This window comes from Dromiciops gliroides, chromosome 2, assembly GCF_019393635.1.
Source record: "Dromiciops gliroides isolate mDroGli1 chromosome 2, mDroGli1.pri, whole genome shotgun sequence".
NCBI lineage: Eukaryota > Metazoa > Chordata > Mammalia > Microbiotheria > Microbiotheriidae > Dromiciops > Dromiciops gliroides.
Genome location: NC_057862.1, coordinates 254,036,619 through 254,056,344, shown reverse-complemented (window position 1 = coordinate 254,056,344; position 19,726 = coordinate 254,036,619). Strand labels below are relative to the sequence as shown.

At 38.2% G+C, this 19,726-nt stretch overlaps 1 protein-coding gene across 1 annotated transcript in view; it reads right to left on the bottom strand.

Moving 5' to 3' along the window:
• SYNE2 (spectrin repeat containing nuclear envelope protein 2) overlaps positions 1 to 19,726 on the bottom strand; it is a 430,300-nt gene that overhangs the window by 96,435 nt on the left and 314,139 nt on the right. Inside the window, exons 83-87 of the mRNA XM_043984057.1 lie at positions 14,768 to 14,964; positions 8,173 to 8,305; positions 5,640 to 5,822; positions 5,065 to 5,211; positions 2,216 to 2,392 (exon numbers count right to left, since the gene is read on the bottom strand). Coding sequence (XP_043839992.1) covers positions 2,216 to 2,392; positions 5,065 to 5,211; positions 5,640 to 5,822; positions 8,173 to 8,305; positions 14,768 to 14,964 — 837 coding nt within the window. The remainder of the gene's footprint in view (positions 1 to 2,215; positions 2,393 to 5,064; positions 5,212 to 5,639; positions 5,823 to 8,172; positions 8,306 to 14,767; positions 14,965 to 19,726) is intronic.

Below are 19,726 nucleotides of genomic sequence, written 5' to 3'. Positions count from 1 at the left end.
TGTGAGGAAACCATGTTTTTTCACTTTAAGCACAAAGAGGACAGTGACAATTGGAGTGACGCCACCTGCTGAAGAGTTACTGTAGGAAAGCTCCACACGAGGAGAAGGCATCTGAGGGCAAGCCATGTGGCTTGGAAGGTCAGTTCCTTGGCATCAGGAAGTGACGTTTGCTCTTGGGTACTGTCTCTCAAAGCTACCAGCCAATTAGCTTGGAGCTGTGTGTGCGTGTGGATGGGATGTTCCCAGTTTCATAGGAGGCTTGTGGAAAGAAGAAGGGGTGAGGCTCGTTCTCTCTCTCTCTTTCATGAGCAGCTTAGGGGGGAGCAGAGCAGGAGACGCTGGCTCCCTGAGATAGATAGCTGAATCTAGGCCTCTTTCTCTCTCTCTTCACCAAATTCTTATGCTTCTTAATAAATGCTTAAAAAGTCTAAACTCTTGGTAAAGCTTCTGATTTATTGGCGACCACTCATTAGATTTTTAGACAGTATAGCTAGAATCTTAGCCACAGATTAACCATATAGCTGTTCATACAATACATTTTATTATCTTGAATGGACTTTTCCTGTTCTTTCACTTAATTGAAATTCTTTTCTTGTTCCTTGCTAGGGATAGGAACTAGACCTGTGATTTCACTGATATTGGGAACTTCATAATGTAAAATCACCCATTTTGGCACCTTCTCTGGGGCTTAAGTCTTAAATAGTTATCTAAAGCCCTGAGAAGATAAGTGACTTGCTTAGAGAAACACAGTCAGGAGGTGTCAAAGACTGGTATTGAACCTGGGTCATACTAGTCCTAGGCCAGCTCTCCATCCAGTACTCCATGCTGTTTTCATTCACTTTCTCTTTCCTTATTATTGGAACTCTAAAAAATGAACACCAATAATTTTCATAGGATATCAGGGGTGATCTTGGAAAGATGTTAGACCTCAGTTTTCCCATCTGAAAAACAAAGGGGTTGACTTAAAGACCTAGGAGATCTCTTCTAGCTATGCATAATTTTCCAGGAAAACTGAAGGATTTTTACTTTAGAGAATAAACATATTGGATAAGTATAAGTACATATTGTTACATATAATAGAATACACACTTCAAAGAACGACAGATTAAAAACAGATATGTCTGTAAATTTAAATAAAAGATTCCATAAATTCTAGATTCTTTTTACCTGACTGTCTAGTAAAGTCTTCTGAAATGATATCATAGATCCAGGTTTGTGTAATGTTTTCAGCCAATATCTACTCTATGTGTCCCCAAAGACTTAGTGGAGTTTTAATAACTTAAAATTGTTTAACAACTTAAAATTACTAGACTCTAATATGCTTCCCTTTGTGTAATATATAAAGTTAAAACTTCAATAAGACTTTGAGGATACTATATATGTATGTATATGTGTATATACATACATATCCAAAAACACAAAGTGAGACATGTTACAGTCTAATATTATATACATATGCTATGTATAATGTATTTATATAAACTATATGTAATATGTGTCTCTATGTATTTAGTACATATAAATGGTAGCACATATATTTATATTATGGATCCCCAAGATATATTGAAAATAAGGAATGATTGATGGAGAGTTCACCTGTTCTACTGGTATCTTCTCAATATGAAGAAAATTTGAGCAAGGCCCCTGACCTTCTTCACTGGATAAACCTCTTGTGGCAAACTAATAGGATAAGCATAGATTCATTATCATATCCTTGAGGGTGTGAACAAGAGTCACACAGGATGGGCAGGCATGGACAGGTTGCAGGATGCCATGGATGCAGATGTCATTTGTATTACAGGAGAGAACTCCAGAATCAATGAGATCTCAGATCCATTTGAATATTTTGAGACTATACACATGTATACTCAACCTATTTATGGCCGCTCATCTTATGTAATTCTTGTCTATTTTCTCTCAAAAGATCATCCTGGTGTTTCACCCAATGTGCTGGAGACCTTCCATACATATGTATAAATATACATCAGTATTCATAGATGGACACATGCATATTTGCATATATGCAGGGTGTTACAAAAATCTTTGTGCAATTTTAAACTATTAAAGCTATTAAAACTTAGTAGCACATTAAGATTTTTGTAACTCTCTCTCCACACACACATACATATATATACATATACATACATATGTGATTTTAAAAGTTCTAACACAAAGACAAGCTAAAAATAGAAAACTGGAAAAAATAGGAGCGAACCTTTCTGTTTAGTGTCCCATGTAACTTGTGCCACTGGCGATTCATCTCTCCAAGGCGTTCTGCAAATTCAGTTCTTTCATAACGCTTACTTTCTACATCACTGGTGCTTAGCTGGAGCAGTGACTGATTGACAAAATCAACGATCCACTGTTTATAATTCATTTCCATCCTAGATTCCTGAAAAACAAAAAAACCACGAACAGCAGGTTAAAGTATGTGTGTGTGTGGAGTGGAGAAACACAAATACATTTGAATGAAGGGCATTAAGATGGACTTTAACTTCACGGTGTCCTCTGTGGGCATCAAGAAGTCTTTAAAGTGCTAACTAGAGGCCAACTTGGCATCCTGTCCTGGGACTTCTGGCCAATTCTGAAGCCTTGTAAGCGCTTAGTGCCATTGCTGCAGAGCTATACATAGCTGAGGAAGATTCAGAAAACCTGTTTCTTTCTGAAACTGCCTGAAAAAATCTTCAAGGCTGGCCAATTCCTACTTTCAGAGCCCTCAGAAGAGTGATTCATTGGGGCCTGGGGAGGAGATGGGGAGTGTAGATATTGGGAATTTGCTTTTATGTGGATGTATGAATAAAAAATCATTTATTAATTTCTGACTATGTACTCTTTACTTGCAATGTAAATACGAAAGTCTTATTATTTTTTTTTAAACAAGTCTTTTCTTCAAGGAGATACAGTCTAACGGAGACTGTAGTTAGGGAAGGATGTTTTGGTTTGGGAAGCCCACCTTAGATTAAATCAACACCCTCATGCTTAATGATTGAATATGTAAAGAGAGTCTCATAAGTTACCTCGCAATTGGCAGATAAGTCTTGCCTCTACCCACCAGGCCAGCAAAGGCCTGATGTGTTATTCTCAGGGCATATGGCTCAGAGAACAACAGAAACTCCAGAAAACTTTGCATGCTAGAAGTCATCTTTGCTTTTTACAATTCCCAGTTTCCTTCAAGGCTTAGCTCAAATGTTACCCTCCTACGGGAAGCCTATCTTGATGTTTCCTGGAGATAGCTAGTGCCTTAGAGATAGAAATTACTTTGCATATATTTATACTTAATTTCCTACATATATATTTTTTCCTTCCAATAAAATGTAAATTTGGCAAGGGCAAGGAATCTTTTGCATTTGATCTGGTGTCCCCAGTGCTTAACCCTGTGCCTTTCCTCTTCCCCCAGGCTTCCCAAGCTCCTTAGAACAGTGGTTCTCAAAGAGTAAGAGATGAGTTTTACTAATTGTGCTAAGAAACCCTTCTCCTATGACATACTATGTTAGGTGGAGGGGGATGCAGAGACAAATAAATAGTAGGTACTTAGTAAATGCTTTTTATTCAGTTGAATTGAGAGGGCAACACTTGATGGCCACCGGGCTACTTTTAACTTATGTCTTATCTATGCACTGAGTTACTCTGGCACTTATTAGTCATCAGATTATAAAAAACTATGAAGTTAGTCATAGGCAGCTGAATCAGGAAGAAAAGTTCAAATTTAGCTCCAGACCCTTATTAGCTGTGTGATCCTGGGCAAGTAACTTAACCACATTCTGCCTCAGTTTCCTCAACTGTAAATATGGGGATAAAAATAGCACCTATCTCACAGGGTTGTTGTGAGGATAAATTGAGATAACAATTGTTAAGCACTTATGTGCTTAACATGTACTTTACATAGTAGGTATTTAATAAATACTTGTTCCCTTCCCTCTTCTCACCTCCCATCCACACTGCCCAAGAGTACACCCAAAGAGTATGTCCTGAGTTTTACTGGGTGTGCTGAGACCCTTCCCCTACACTGCCAGACTTTCACCTCTCCCAGCCTCCACCCCCAGGTGCAGTTTGCTGCTGTTCCTCTGGGTTTGGTGTCACAATAGCAGCTCTCTCCCTCCAATGCCAAAATGATACCCCCTTGACTGGAAGTTCTGTGGGAACTTCCAATAAAGGGAAGGAGAGAGACATGAATGCCAAGGTCTGAGTAATGGGTCTGGAGGCCCACTTTTCTAGGAACACTCCTTTGTTGCCAAAAATATACTACAGGAAGGAAGGAAGGAAGACAGATAGAAAGAAAGAATGAAAGAAAAGAAAAAGTATGAGAACCACTGCCCTGGAGATACACATCTGGGAATCTTTTTAAAGGTCCTACTAGCAAATGGATACAAGGGGATGATATGGGGAAATTACATATTAGCTCTGCCATCATTATTTGTCAACTCTAGATTTAAAGTTTAGTCAATAAATCAAAACTCAGGGGCAGCTAGGTGGTGCAGTGGACAAAGCACCAGCTGTGGATTCAGGAGGACCTGAGTTCAAATCCGGCCTCAGACACTTACTGGCTGTGTGACCCTGGGTGAGTCACTTAGCCCTCATTGCCCCACAATATATAAATGAATGAATAAATGGATAGATAGATGATAGATAAATAAATCAACACTCATTTATTAGGCACATAGTATTAGGTGGAAAGAATACAAACACAGAAATAAAAAAAAAAGCCCTTGCCTCCAAGGCATCCTATTAGGGGAAATGGCATGTATAAAGAAAAACAGATAAAAAATTTATATAAATTAATTTCCATGGAGAAGTCACTAGCAACTGGAAGCAGAGGGAGGGAATCAGAGAGTAAATACCAATATAATACAAAGATCAATAAGAAGACCATTTTCACATTTAGCTCTCAGAATATTTATGTTTTCTTACATTTTCACTGAGGGCTCATTTTTTCTTGGTTTATATTCAGCTCAATTTATTTTCTCTATAATGCAGCTTCAGTATTTCCTTAAAGACTGATTTAACTTGAGAATTTTTTTGCTTTTTTTTTTCTCTGAGATTTCTTATCCCTTCTTATAGTTTTACCTTGTACTTTTGAAGAAGATTTTTCACTTGAGTTCCAGAACTTTGTGTATCTACAGTGGCCTCATCTGCTGTCTGCTGTTCTATGTTGTCCATCCAGTTAATCATTTCGGTGATTGCCTTACGGGATGGCAATTTCTCCATTTGAAGCTGCAAGGACAAAATGATTTCTATTTAATTACTTCCAGTTAACAGCATGAATCAGGGCAACACTAAAGATGATATCTGTTTTGTAAAAAGGTCTTACTCCATAATTATGTAGGTTACTCACAAAAACAAACTCCATACTCAAGCTCAAAAATAAGCTGTGCCAAAAACAATGGAGATGACTTTCTGTATAAAGTATGAGAGTGGCATAAGTAAACTGGGAAATAGAGTAATTAAAGCCCCAATTCTCTCCTAAGAATGATCCCAATGGAGGAGTGTCTGGTAATTAAGACCTGTATTCAGCAGTGCTATTAGAGAAAAGCAGACAACAATAATGCCAATCACTCAATCAGAGAACTGACTTTGAAAAAGTTGTAAGCTGAGAATTGAAAGTTTCAGGATTTATACTGGGTTCTTTGGTATTTATTTACCTGATGGAGTTTTTCTTGGATATCTGGAAGTTGAGTGATCAGTGTTGCCCATTTTTGCTCAAATTGTGCTAAAGAAGATCTCAGTGTGGCGGTGTCAGCTTCTTTCAAGTGAAGAAGTTGGTTTCCTGTGCTGATCACAGAGGTCTTCAAGGAAGATTTTTCATCCACTTCCTTTGAAAATTCCTAATGGATGCAAATTTTACAAGTGAGCAATCCCTTGGAGATATGATTAACTTTGGCTAAACTTGGCTGATATGCAGACTAATCTCAAAAAAATGTTCGAAGTGAAATTCATTTTCTCAGACCATTCAAATCACTTTTCTTTTTTTTTTTCCTTTCTCTTTTTGTGGGGCAATGAGGGTTAAGTGACTTGGCCAGGGTCACACAGCTAGTAAATGTCAAGTGTCTGAGGCTGGATTTGATCTCAGGTCCTCCTGAATTCAGGGCCGGTGCTCTATCCACTGCACCACCCAGCTGCCCATTCAAATCACTTTTCAAACTTTACAAAGAAACTCTTCTTTAAAATAATATTCCCCCCTCAATTACGCGAAAAACAATTACAAAGAAACTCTTAATATGACACAAGGTAATTCACACACAAAAAAAAGAAAAAAAGAAAAAAAAGAAAATTTTTTTTAGAGTGGCTCAAACCAATGAAGCAGGCAGTCAATTTGCATTTTTAAAGTTCCTACTATGTGCCAGGCACTGTGCTAAGTGCTGGGGAAACATGCCACAATTATTTTCCATTCACTTATACTTAGTTTTGCATTAAAAGACAACAGCAGTTGGATTAGATACAATGACTAATATCAGAATAGATTTATTTCCTGTCAGAAGAGACAAACTGGCCTGTGGAAAAGAAATGCTATTCAATTGAGGTCACTACATTAGCCAATTTTGTTTAATTTTTGTTCGGTAAGGTACCATAAAGACACTTTTGAAAAAAATGTGGCAAAAATTAATGATGTATCAATAAGATATTTTAAATCCTTAAGTTTTAAATGTTTGTTTTGAAAAATTATATATATTTTTTTATTTTTACAATTTTTAAAAAAAATTATATTTTAATGCCTACATTAATACTTATAACTAAATTCTGCAAGAGTACTCTCTTTGTACAGTGGAAGTACTATGAAACATGGAAAAATCAGAATCAACAAAATACAGTTCTCTGATGCAAATATAGGGAAATTGCTACAAAAGTAGAATTTTACTTCTTTTTTTTTGGGGGGGGACAATGAGGGTTAAGTGACTTGCCCAAGGTCACACAGTTAGTAAGTGTCAAGTGTCTGAGGCCGGATTTGAACTCAGGTCCTCCTGAATCCAGGGCTGGTGCTTTATCCACTGTAACACCTAACTGCCCCGAATTTTACTTCCTTATAAATAATTCCAGCATGAGACTGATCTTTTTTTCAACAGGAATATTTAAGTGCTTCTTTAAATAGATTGATCCAATGTTGTAGAATTAATAAACTAATCTTTAATTCATTAACATTGCTCTGTCACTTGTATTTGAATATATGCCCACAATCTGGCTGGTTTTTATATCGTTTATTTAGACATCTACATTACTGTGTCTGCTCTATTAAAACACACACGTGCAAACACACACACACACACACACACACACACACACACACAGTAAACACAGAAAAAATTCTAAATTGGAGAGACATTGTTACTTACTGAGGCAGCTAATTGGCTCAGTGGATAGAGTCAGAAAGACCTGAATTCAAATCTGGTCTCAAACACTTCTGTTTGATTTAATTCACTGGAAAAGGAAATGGCAAACGTCTCCAGTATCTCTACCAAGTAAGGACCATATGGTCCATGGGGTCCCAAAGAGTTGGACATGACCGAACAATTCTTAGGAATTTTTGTTGGAAGCAACAAACATGCACTTGGATAGACTTTGGGAGATAGTGAAGGATATGGTGTGCATTAGTCCATGAAGTCATAAAGAACTGGACACGACTAAACATCAAACAACAGATTTTCATTATCTGTAGATTCATGTGTACATCTATACAAAAATATTTCTTTAACAAATAGTTTTTTTGTCCTCTTCCAGTGATTTCACCCATTAGGGGAATTTGTTGTTGTTCAATCCTCTGAGTTGTGTCTGACTCTTCAAGACCCCATTGATGGTTTTCTTAGCAGAGATGCTGGAGTCATTTGTTATTTCCTTCTCCAGCTTATTTTACAGATGAAGAACTGAGGGAAACAGGATTAAGTGACTTGTCCAGGGTCACATAGCTAGTAAGCATCTGAGGCTGGATTTGAACTTAGGTTTTTCAGACTCCAGGTCTGTTAGTATATCCACTGTGACACCTAGATACCCCCCCAAGGAAAAGTATGCTGATCAGCAAATGCAATGCAATTTCAAAAGTTGCCTGAGGGTCTGAGGGTTTAGGTGAGTTGCCCAACTCAGCCAGAATGAGTCAAAGGTGGGACTTCAGCCTTCTTTACTCAGAAGTCTGCTCTCCAAATTGCCTCTCAAATAAAAACCAAAGCATATTCTTGTATAACTTACAAAGAAATCGTTTATGTTGCTCCTAATTTTATCCAAGTCTTGAGATACATTAAGAGATTGTTCCTTCCAGTAATTCAGAGTTTGCTGAGCCGATTCCAACCACCTCGTTAATTCAGCAGAGTCCTTGTTATAGCTATAAAAATACCAAAAAACAGGGTTGGGGAGGGACCCAAAACACAGTCCATTATTGTAACAAATTACAAATATGGTTTCCTCTTATTCTGCCATATGCCATGATATTCTTCTCCATTATTTAGAAAATGGGGGCAGCTAGGTGGCCTAGTGGATAGAGCACCGGCCCCGGAGTCAGGAGGACCTGAGTTCAAATCTGACCTCAGACACTTAACACTTACTAGCTGTGTGACCCTAGGCAAGTCACTTAACCCCAATTGCCTCACAAAAAAAAAAAAAAAAAGAAAAGAAAATGAAGTGATCTTCATTGGGTATAACTTGATTCCCTATCCTTGCCCCTTTATAGAACATTTTTCCCTTACTCTGGTGAATTATAAAAAGTATATGATCCATGCCCTAAATCTGGATGAGACTGAGGAATGTTATAGAAGTACTTACTATAGTTTACCTTGGTTGTGAGAACTATAAAAGAAAAAAGGGAATGAAGCAAGAAACATTTAAAAAATTTCTTATCAAACATATGTAAAATTGTACCCACTGAAATGCATAGTGATTTAGTGACCTTACATCAATAGAAATCCATTTTCCTAACAATGGATTTGTACATATTACAATTAAAACCAGAAGGTAAAGTTTTTATGAGGGGTTCAGGGCTATAATTTCAGTGTTAGGGAAAAGAGAGATCGATAACTCATCTGTAATTGGACATTCATATATGATTTAACTAAGAAGATAAAGGATTTACCTGTTTTGTTATAAAAATACAACTGAGCTGAAATCCCTTCTAGAGAGGTGGAAATTGGTGGATAACTTGAGCTGGGAGGTGGGCTCACTTGCTTACATTGGGAAAGACCAGGTCATTCCAGTGACTTGGACCAGTCTCCTTCCAATGGGAAGGACCAGGAATCATTCAAGTCACTCCAGGATTAAGTATGTTTGTTGTTCAGTAATTTCAGTCATGCTCAACTCTTCATAACCCTATTTGGGATTTTCTTGGCAAAGATACTGGAGCGGCTTGCCATTTCCTTCTCCAGCTCATTTTACAGATGAGGAAACTGAGGCAAACAAGGTTAAGTGACTTGCCCAGGTTCACACAGGTAATAACTGTCCGAGGCCAGACTTGAACTCAGAAAGATGAGTCTTCCTCACTCTAGGCCCAGTGCCTCATCCACTGCATGACCTAGCTGACATTTAAAGCTTCTTCAGTCTTACTACAATTTACTTCTCTCCTCACTGCATCCTAGCCACAGTGGCCTACTACTTCTCATCTCCTTGCCTCTTCATTGGCTGTTTCTCTACCCTAGGATGCTCTTCCTCACCCCAGACTCTTAGAATCCCTTGCTTCCTTCAAGATTCAGCTAAAAAATATGATCTGGGCAACTAGGTGACCCAATGGATAGAGAACTGGGCCCAGAGTCAGGAAGAATAAGCTTCCTTAGTTCAAATTCAGCCTCAGACACTAACTAGCTGTGTGACCCTGGGCAAGTCACTTAATCCAGTTTGCCCCAGTTTCCTCATCTGTAAAATGAACTGGAAGGAAACGGCGAACTGCTCCAGTATCTTTGCCAAGAAAAACCCCAAACTCATGAAGAGTCAGACACAACTGAAAGGACTGAACAATAACCAGGAGATTTTCTCCAGGTCTTCTAGCTGTAAGAGTCTTCCTCTCTAACCTGGAGGGTCTTACGTGAGCTAATGATGAGTGAGATGAGCAGAACCGGAAGAACATTGTACACAGTATCATCAACATTGAGTGTTGATCTACTGTGATGGACTATATTCTTCTCACCAATGCAATGGTACAGAAGAGTTCCAGGGAACTCATGATAGAAGAGGATCTCCAAATCCAAGGAAAAAAAAAAAAAGAACTGTGGAGTATAGATGCTGAATGAACCATACTATTTCTTTTGTTTTTGGTGCTGTTGGGTTTTTTTTCCTATTTTGAGGTTTTTCATCATTGCTCTGATTTTTTCTCTTATAACAGGACTAATGCAGAAATAGGATTAATGTTATTATGTGTATATGTATATGTATATAGATATAACCTATATCAGATTACCTGCTGTCTAGGGGAGGGGGGGAGGGAGGGGAGGGAGGGAGAAAAATCTGAAATTGTAAAGCTTGTATAAACAAAAGTTGAGAACTATCTTTACATGTAACGGAAAAAATAAAATACCTTATATGTTAAAAAAAAAAAAAAGAGTCTTCCTCTTTGAGGTTACCTTCTACCTGCTCCATATATACTTTGTGCATGCTTACTTCTTTATATCTTGTCTTCCTCATTAGAATGTAAGGTCTATGAGGGCAGGGATAGTTTTGTCTTTCTTTGTATCCCCTGTACTAGCAGGGTTCTTGGAATATAGTAAGCACTTAATAAAGGTGTGTTGGTTAGTTAAAGGGGTTTAACACATGTGCTATTTAAATTTTTTTTTTTTTTTTTGGTGAGGCAATTGGGGTTAAGTGATTTGCTCAGGGTCACACAGCCAGTAAGTGTCAATTATCTGAGGCCGGATTTGAATTCAGGTCCTTCTGAATCCAGGGCTGGTGCTCTATCCACTGCGCCACCTAGCTACTCTATTTAATATTATTTAAAATAATATGATGCTTAATTTAGTTGTTTGGATGGGGGAAGTTCCAGCTTTATCAAATGGGCCAGTTGATAAGTCCAAGTGACACTCTATGTTAGGCTGTTTTATAGGCCAGATCCTGGCAGGATATAGTCTTAACACTGCTACAATAAAAATCTTGGTCATTGAATGAACATGTGTGCACTGCATTGTGATCTTTTGAACAGCCAGCTAAAAGGTTGATAGCGTGCTTGGGTAAATATAGGGGGATCGATACTCTAAATTATTTCCCTTCTTCATCAGTGCAAACTTACTATGTCAATCAGCCAAATAAATTAATAGCCATTTTGCAAGGCAGTTATAATGAAAGGGATATAGAAATGGTATGCCAATGAAGTTCCTATCTAAGGTATGTGTTAAGAGAATTTGAGAGAATGTTTACAAGATGAGGCAGGTGGGAAAGAGAAGAGAGAGCCCTTAACATAATCCTGCCATGAGAAAGCATGTATTTGTTTCTTTTATGTAATGATTCTATATTTTACAGGTTGGTTTTTTTTTAAAGGCTTTTGTGCAATGAATATTTGCTGAATGAACACAAGGACCTTGGAATCCTTCAATTCTTTTCACTCAGGAAAGTTTGTCTGAGAGGAGTAAAGTGACCTAATTCCATATAGAAAATGTTTTATGCCACCCTGTATAAGATCAAATTCATTTCATACTTTCTGAATATGTGTGTGCCTGTGTGTTTATAGGGATGAATGGAAAAAAGTTGGGGAAGGAGGAAGATCTACACAATTCAAGATACGTCTCCATTCAAGTCCTACAAGCCTCAGGATTTCGTCTGCTGGTTTAAAGGACTTGGGTTAATGGAAGTGCTCATCCCCAAACAAGAGAGAGAGAGAGGGTCACAGAAGGTAAAATGGACAGTTTTCATTACATAAAATTTCACACCCCCCACTCCTCCCCCCCCCCCCCCGCCCCAACCAGGACAATGAAGGATAAGTGACTTGCCCAGGGTCACAAAGATAGTAAGTGTCAAGTGTCTGAGGTTGGATTTGAACTCAGATCCCCTAAATTCAGGGCTGGTGCTTTATCCACTGTTCCACCTAGCTGTCCCTTCCCTCCCCAACCCGATTACATCAGATTTTTTTTTTCAAAGATTTAGTACAAACAAAACCTATGCAACTAAAATTAGAAGGGAAAAAGATAACTGAGAAAAAAAATTTTGGCTGCAAATTTCTCTGATAAAGGTCTCTTTTCCAAGATATATAAGAAACTCATTCAAATTTATAAAAATAGAAGCTATTCCCCAATGATCAAATGATATGAGTGGGATAAAGGTACAGGTAGTTATCTGAGGAGGAAATCTAAGTTATCGATAGATATATAAAATGTCCCAAATCAGTAATAGAGAAATATAGATTAAAGCAGCTCTGAGGTTCCATCATACCCATCAAAATGGCAAAATTGATGAAAGATTGAAATGACAAATGTCAGAAGGGCAGTAGCAAAACAGGCACATTAATGTACTGTTGGTAAAATTCTGAATTGGTTCAATCTTTCTGGAAAGCTATTTGGAACTATGTCCCCAAAGTTCCTCACCTATACATGAACCCTTTGCCTCAGTGATACCATTACTAGACCTGTATTTCAAAGAGATCAAAGAAAGGAAATGGAACTATATGTACAAAAATGGTTATGCCTTTTTGTGGTAGCAGAAAACTGGAACTTAAAGGAGTAGTCATCAATTGAGGAACTGATGAACAATTGTGATAGTTTTAGGGTTCCCCAGTTTCCCTTCAATTGGGATGTTTTTCCTAAAAGGAGACAAAACTGTTCCTGGGAATTGATTGGCTGCTACCTCCCCCTTGATGCAGCTTCCTGGTCATCAAAGGGCATAAAAGTCCCACCCACACAGAGTTGGGCCCCTCTGGCTTGGTGGTCTACACAGATCACCATATCCTGTCCTGCTGAGTAGACTTTGTTTCCCTATGGAGATGAGAGGGGTCTGTATCTTGAGAAACTAAATATCACTGTATACTTCCTGCATGTCTTTCCTGGGTTAGCGCAAAGTAAACCTTTTTCTTGTTGTTGTTTAATGTTCAATGTTTTTTGAGTGTCTCATTTCATCCCAACATCAAAATTGAACTAACAAGGTGTTGGCATTAGGCTCACCATTAACACATATGAATTTAGGAATACTATTATGCTTTAAGAAATAATGAAAGGGGAGTAGCTAGGTGGCACAGTGGATAGAGCACCAGCCCTGGAGTCAGGAGGACCCGAGTTCAAATCCAGCCTTAGACACTTGACATTAGCTATGTGGCCCTGGGCAAGTCACTTAACCCCAATTGCCTCACCCCCAAAAAATAATAATGAAAGGGGTAATTTCTTTTCTTTTTTCTTTTCTTTCTTTTTTTGCAGGGCTATGAGGGTTAAGTGACTTGCCCAGGGTCACACAGCTAATAAGTGTCAAGTGTCTGAGGCCGGATTTGAACTCAGGTACTCCTGAATCCAGGGTCGATGCTTTATCCACTGCACCACCTAGTTGCCCCTGAAAGGGGTAATTTCAAAGAAACCTGGGAAGAGTCATATCAACTGATACAGAGTAAAATGAGCAGAACCAGGAAACCAATTTGTACAATAAAACAATACTGCAAAGACAAATGACTTTGTTTGGCTTTTTAGGGGGCAATGAAGGGTAAGTGACTTGACCAGGGTCACACAGCTAGTAAGTGTCTAGTGTCTGAGGCCAAATTTGAACTCAGGTCCTCCTGACTCCAGGGCCAGTGCTTTATCCAATGTGCCACCTATCTGCCCTGACAAATGACTTTGAAAGGATGAAAAAAGAATCCATTCAATGATCAATCACAGTTCTACAGGAATGATGATTCTATCTTTCCTTCCAAAGAGGCGACACTCAGAGTGCTGATTGAGACATATGTTTTTTGGCTATGGCCAATTTGGAAATTTGTTTTGACTGCATATTGTTTGCATTTTTATTTTCCATTGGGGCAAGAGGGAATGGGAGGGAGAGAAAGCTGATTTCTGTCAATTAAAAAAATAAAATCAAATAAAAAAATAAGGAAATTGGGCAGAGCCTGCGTTATCAAGATGGGACCCTAGTTTACAAAGAAGGGTTAAGTACTACAGACAAGAATAATTTAGTGAAGCATCAGGTATCCCTTGAATTAGAGGCAACTATGTTTCCCTCAGAGGACTCCCTGGCACATTTTTCCTAAAAGGAAAATACTGATTTCAAGGACTCAAGCCCAGGGAAACTATATGTCTACTGAGCAACAGGACTTCATAGAAAACAATTAACCTGACCAGCCTACACAAAAAGCCCATAAGGCCTTAACCCAAAGCTCTCCTCTCATTCTGAGCCAAAGATAAAGGTAGCTAGGGACATTACATTTGGGACCCACTCTCACCAACTTTATCTCAACAGAGATTAAGGGTAAAATGATAGTCTTCAAAGGTAATATTTCATAACATATATACAGTATAACACTAGCTCAAAAGTACTTTTCATATCTAGAAAATAACAATCTCCTAGATCCTGGTTTAACCCCATGACTCACAGCTATGAGAGATACATGATAGCTTTATTTTTTCTCCTCTCATAATACTTCTTTGTTGATTAGATTCCTCATATTCCCAAGAAAGTAGATAATTTTATTACAACTGAAGTGACTAACACCTTCATACAATTGGCAAAAAAAGATAATGAACTTTTGAGAATACAGTCTTTTTTTTTTTTTACATGAGAGTTTTATGATGCCAAAAGAAAATATGTAAAAATTTGGGACAGAGAAATTTTGCAATGGTAATGTTTCTGGGATATGCTGATCTCAAATAGTTTTTGAAACTAATGAAGCTTTACTAAAGCATACCTGACCAGATGCTTGAGAAGGCTTTGAAGTCTGTGTAGTTCATGGTCGACTTTTTTGTTTAAAGCCAACCATTGTTCTTCCAGCTTTGCAATCTGGCTTTCCAGCTCAGGACAACTCACAACAGTTGCTAGGTGTTTTCCTTCATTCATGGTCTGGTAAAGTTTGGTATGGTTTTCATCTATATTCCTTTTGATTTGCTAAGAAAAGTAAGGTTACAGGATCAATAAACCAATTTGTGACTATTTATTGAGCAGCTACTAAATTCTCAGCACTGTGTGGGATACAGAAGAATAAAGCATCCTCCTTCTCTTCAAAGAGCTAAGAGCAATAGATTATAGTAGCACACAGGAAATAGCAGACAAAGCAAAATGTTGGACTATTCAGTGCTGTTTTGTGTGATGCTACCTTTAAGAGATGCAGTAATTCAGTGAAAAGAGCTATGATCAGTAAAGTATGTAGGAGTTGGGAAGGCGTCATGGAAGAGACAATGATTGTGCTGGACCTTGGAAAAAGAGAAAGGATTTGAATAGGCAAGGAGAGAAAAAGGAAAAAAAAATCCCACTTTTACTTGATGGAGAAATATGAATGAGAGCACATACTTTGAAAATTCACCACCAGAATGTGATTTTCTTGCTTTAACATAAGTAAAAAGGAGATACAAAGGAAGCTTCTTTATCTGGTAGTTCCCTAAATCTACACCAATGAAATGAGTGGTTCAGTTCCCATACCTATTATAAAGAAAAACATTTACAGTATAGTGCCAGACTATAAAGGGTTGAGAAGTGACTGAGAGGAGAAGTAGAGGCAATGAGTATAGTCTCTCTTTCATGTTTGACTTTGAAAAGGAGACAGGAAAATACCTCGAGGAGACAGTAAGTTCCAGTGAGGGTTGGTTTTGGTTTGTTTCTTTTTAAAGATAAAAGAGATCTGGATATGTCTACAGGCAGCAAGGAGGGGACTAGTAGACAAGGACAGATTGAAGAGTAGAGAGAAAGGGGAATTACGTAGGGGACGATGCAAGTAGTTGGGAGAAAGAGTACCTGAAGAAATCTTAGGGAGTAGAAAGGTCACCTTTTCATCAGAGACCAGAGAAAAAGAAGAGGAAACCAAGGATAACATGAAGGGGTTTTGAGATCTAGAGAAGGGGAGAAGAAGGAGTTTAGTTTGAAAATGTTGGTAAGGTCATAAGAATGGGTAAAAGTAGAAACAAAAACAATAAACAGACACGAGAAAGGAAAATGTTGGCGAATGTGCGACATTTTAGAGTAGGTTTGACAACAAGCTGTTGGTCACTTTTTTTTTTTTAAGCAACAAGCCTTTATTTTATTTTCCGGTTACATGTAAGGGTAGCGTTGGTCACTTTTAACTTTTGCTCACTTACACATGTGAGTGGGTGAGGGAGAATGTATGTCTGTCTCTGGAGTTAAGCTGCTATACCTCCTTCCCCTTAGTACAGGGCTCCTGTCTTCCTCCTTTATGGAGTACTCTGTCCCCAACTCGTTTCTTAACTTTCCTTGGTTTACTTCAAGAGTAAGTTCAAATCTTACCTTCTATAGGATGCCTTTTCTTGTCCTGTCAGTTCCTAATGCCTGTCTGTATGAATCAATCAAAAAACATTTATTGAGTCTACGTGTGGGGGCAGTTAGGTGGTGCAGTAGATAAAGCACTGGCCCTGGATTCAGGAGGACCCGAGTTAAAATCCAGCCTCAGACACTTGACATTTACTAACTGTATGACCCTGGACAAGTCACTTAACCCTCACTGTCTGCAAAAGAAAAAAAAAAGCATCTATGTGCCAGGCAACTAGGTGGTACAGTGGACAGAGTGCTAGGCCTGGTGTCAGGAAGACATCTTCCTGAATTCAGATCCAGCCTCAAGCACTTCTTAGCTGTATGACCCTGAGAAAATCACTTAACCCCATTTGTCTCCATTTCCTTATTTGTAAAATAAGTTAGAGAAGGAAATGGCAAACCATTCCAGCATCTCTGCCAAGAAAACCCCAAATGGGGTCACTGAGAATTTGCACATGACTGAAAGACAACAATGTGTCAAGCACTGTGCTAAGCATTGGGGATACAAAGAGAGTAAAAAACAAAACTGTCCCTGCCCTCAAGGAGCTTACCACTAATATCCCTATTTATTGTGTATGTATCTAGTTATTTAGATATTGTTTTCTCCAATAGAGTGTGAACCCCTTGAGGTCAAGATCTATTTTTTCCTTTTTTTTGTTTGTTATATCCCTAGCGCTTAGCACAATGCTTTGCACATAACATGTGCTTAATAAATGCTTGATGACACTAACTTTTTTCAATCTACAAAGTACTTTATACCCATTGTTTTATTTCATCCAGTTATCCCAAGGACCCTCTAAGAAGGGGAGTGCAAATATTGTTATTTCTATTCAAATGGAGGAAAATGAAGCTCCATAAATTAAGTGATTTGCTCAGTCACACAGCTAATAAATGGTAGAGCAAGCATGAGAGCCTCTGTCTCGACTATAAATCCAGTTCTGTTTCATCAAATCACAGCTGCCCAGAATTAGAAGTGAATGCAAGAAGCAGCTAGCTGGCACAGTGGATAAAGCACCAGCCCTGAATTCAGGAGGACCTGAGTTCAAATCCAGCCTCAGACACTTGACACTTACTAGCTGAGTGACCCTGGGCAAGTCACTTAACCCCAATTTCCCCACAAAACAAACAAAACAAAGAAGTGAATGCAGAGGTCATCTGTTGTAACTTTCACTTCAAGCATGAATCCTCTTTGTAACATCCTTGAGAACTAACTTTCACTGGGAAACCAGAGCCAGGGCCAGAGCTGTCTATGAATGGAACATGAGTGCCTATGTGGTGCTTTGTTTCAGCCTTTCCTCATTTATTTGTGTTCATGTCATAACCTCTTTTTGGTTAAATTGCCTGAAACTAGAGATAATTCCTTTTTAGAAACCTGGATCCCTATGAAAATCCATTGCCTACACATAGCAGGCATTTAACAAGGGTTTTTTGCATTCAATATTTTTTGTTCAGTTGTTTCGGTTTCTTCATGACCCCATTTGGGGTTTACTTGGCAAACATACTGGAGTGGTTTGCAATTTTCTTTTCCAGCTCATTTTGCAGATGAGGAAACTGAGCAATGTGGGTTAAGTGACTTGCCCAGGGTCATATAGCTAGAAGTGTCTGAGTCTGGATTTGAACTCAGGTCTTCCTGATTCCAGGTCTGGTACTCCATTCACTGCACCACCCAGCTTCTCACTGAGTACTTAACTTGATACATACAACAATGTTTGTTAAATCAAGAAACTTCCACTTTATGAATATTCAATGTATAATTCAAAGTTCTGACATTAATGGGATAAGATAAGGGGACTAGACTTCTTCTTTCATTGGCATAGAGAATTCCCAGATGAAGAAATTCCTTCTACCAATGCAGGTTGACATCTGTGCAATCTATGATGACCTTAGAGAGTTGTCTGAAGCACCAGGTGACTTTAAGTGATTTGCCCAAAGTTACATAGCCATTATGTGTCAGAAATGGTACGACCATTTATCAGGAGTTTATATTAAGGTGGGGATTCAATTTCTTGCTACTCTCAAATTCTGTATTTCAGTAATTAGATTTGAACTCAGGTCCTCCTGGCTCCAGGGCTGATGCTCTATCCACTGTACCACCTAGCTGCCCACAGATAGTGTTTTAAAGGATAGATCACGTACAGGGAAATAATCATAGCGAGTCTATTGAAAATTGTTTTCTTTTGTTTCAATGTTCCTTAAAATGAGATCTGTCGTCAAACTGCAATTCTTATTTATGTGATCACTTTGTTGTATATTTGAAAGGAATAGCAAGCTGTGCATAGTAGATTTGTAGCTTCAAATGCAATCATCTTTTTTATTGTACTGTGTTATGGAAATGCTTGTTTTCTTCCATAAATTAAAAGAAAATAAAATTTTTTAAAATTGTAATTCTTGTAGTACACAGAATGGTACCTCCCTAGACTCCTGAATTAATTGACATAGATTGAGTTTACTTGAAAATCAGTGACAATGTGGGGGCGGGGGCAGCTAGATGGCACAGTGGATAAAGCACCAGCCCTGGATTCAGGAGGACCTGTGTTCAAATGTGGCCTCAGACACTTGACACTTACTAGCTATGTGACCCTGAGCAAGTCACTTAACCCTTATTGGCCTGCCAAAAAGAAAGAAAGAAAGAAAATCAGTGACAACGTAATAAAACTGAAAATGTAAATGTAACAGAGACCAACTGCTACATTTCTTGGCCATCCAAGCCTCATAAAATGTGGTGCCATTCCTTTCATAAGTGTCCTTTCTAGAACTCTGCATCTTCGGTGCAGTAAAACAGAGCTCTGCTAAGTATGTTGTGCTTCCATTTTCCAATTCGTGCAGGGAGCAAATCTACTTTTAGCTTTAAAAGGGGGTATTTGATAACCACCTTCATGTTTCACTACTTAGGTACAATAAATGAGCATTCCAAGGTAAACAGAAATAAAAATTTCCAAAGCTTTTCTTTTTTTCCCCAAGGCTTTTCAAAACTTTCAAGTAAACTGCTGTTTGAGTAAATTTACCTGATTAAAATTTTTATTATACTGATAGTAGCAAGATGCCCAAAGCCATATTTATAGAAATTCTTAGTCTTTCATTCTTTCCCCAGACAATGTAATTTAAAAACAGAGTGACTCAATGGCAGCTGGCTAAAAATTAAAAGTGGTTAGTCTTTGATGTCACCTGCTATCAGCATAAAAAGATAAGGCACAGGTAGCTGCTTATTCCTAGACAAATTTCTACCAGGATTTTATTAGGAGATTGAGAAATGAAGGGAATTTTAAGAGATAATCTATACCTACCTCCGTGTTTTATTTATTAGCGAAGTGAAATCTAGAGAGGTTGGGACAATGGATAGTTATATGTTCTGAGTGCATGATGTGACCTACAATTCAGTAGATCTAAA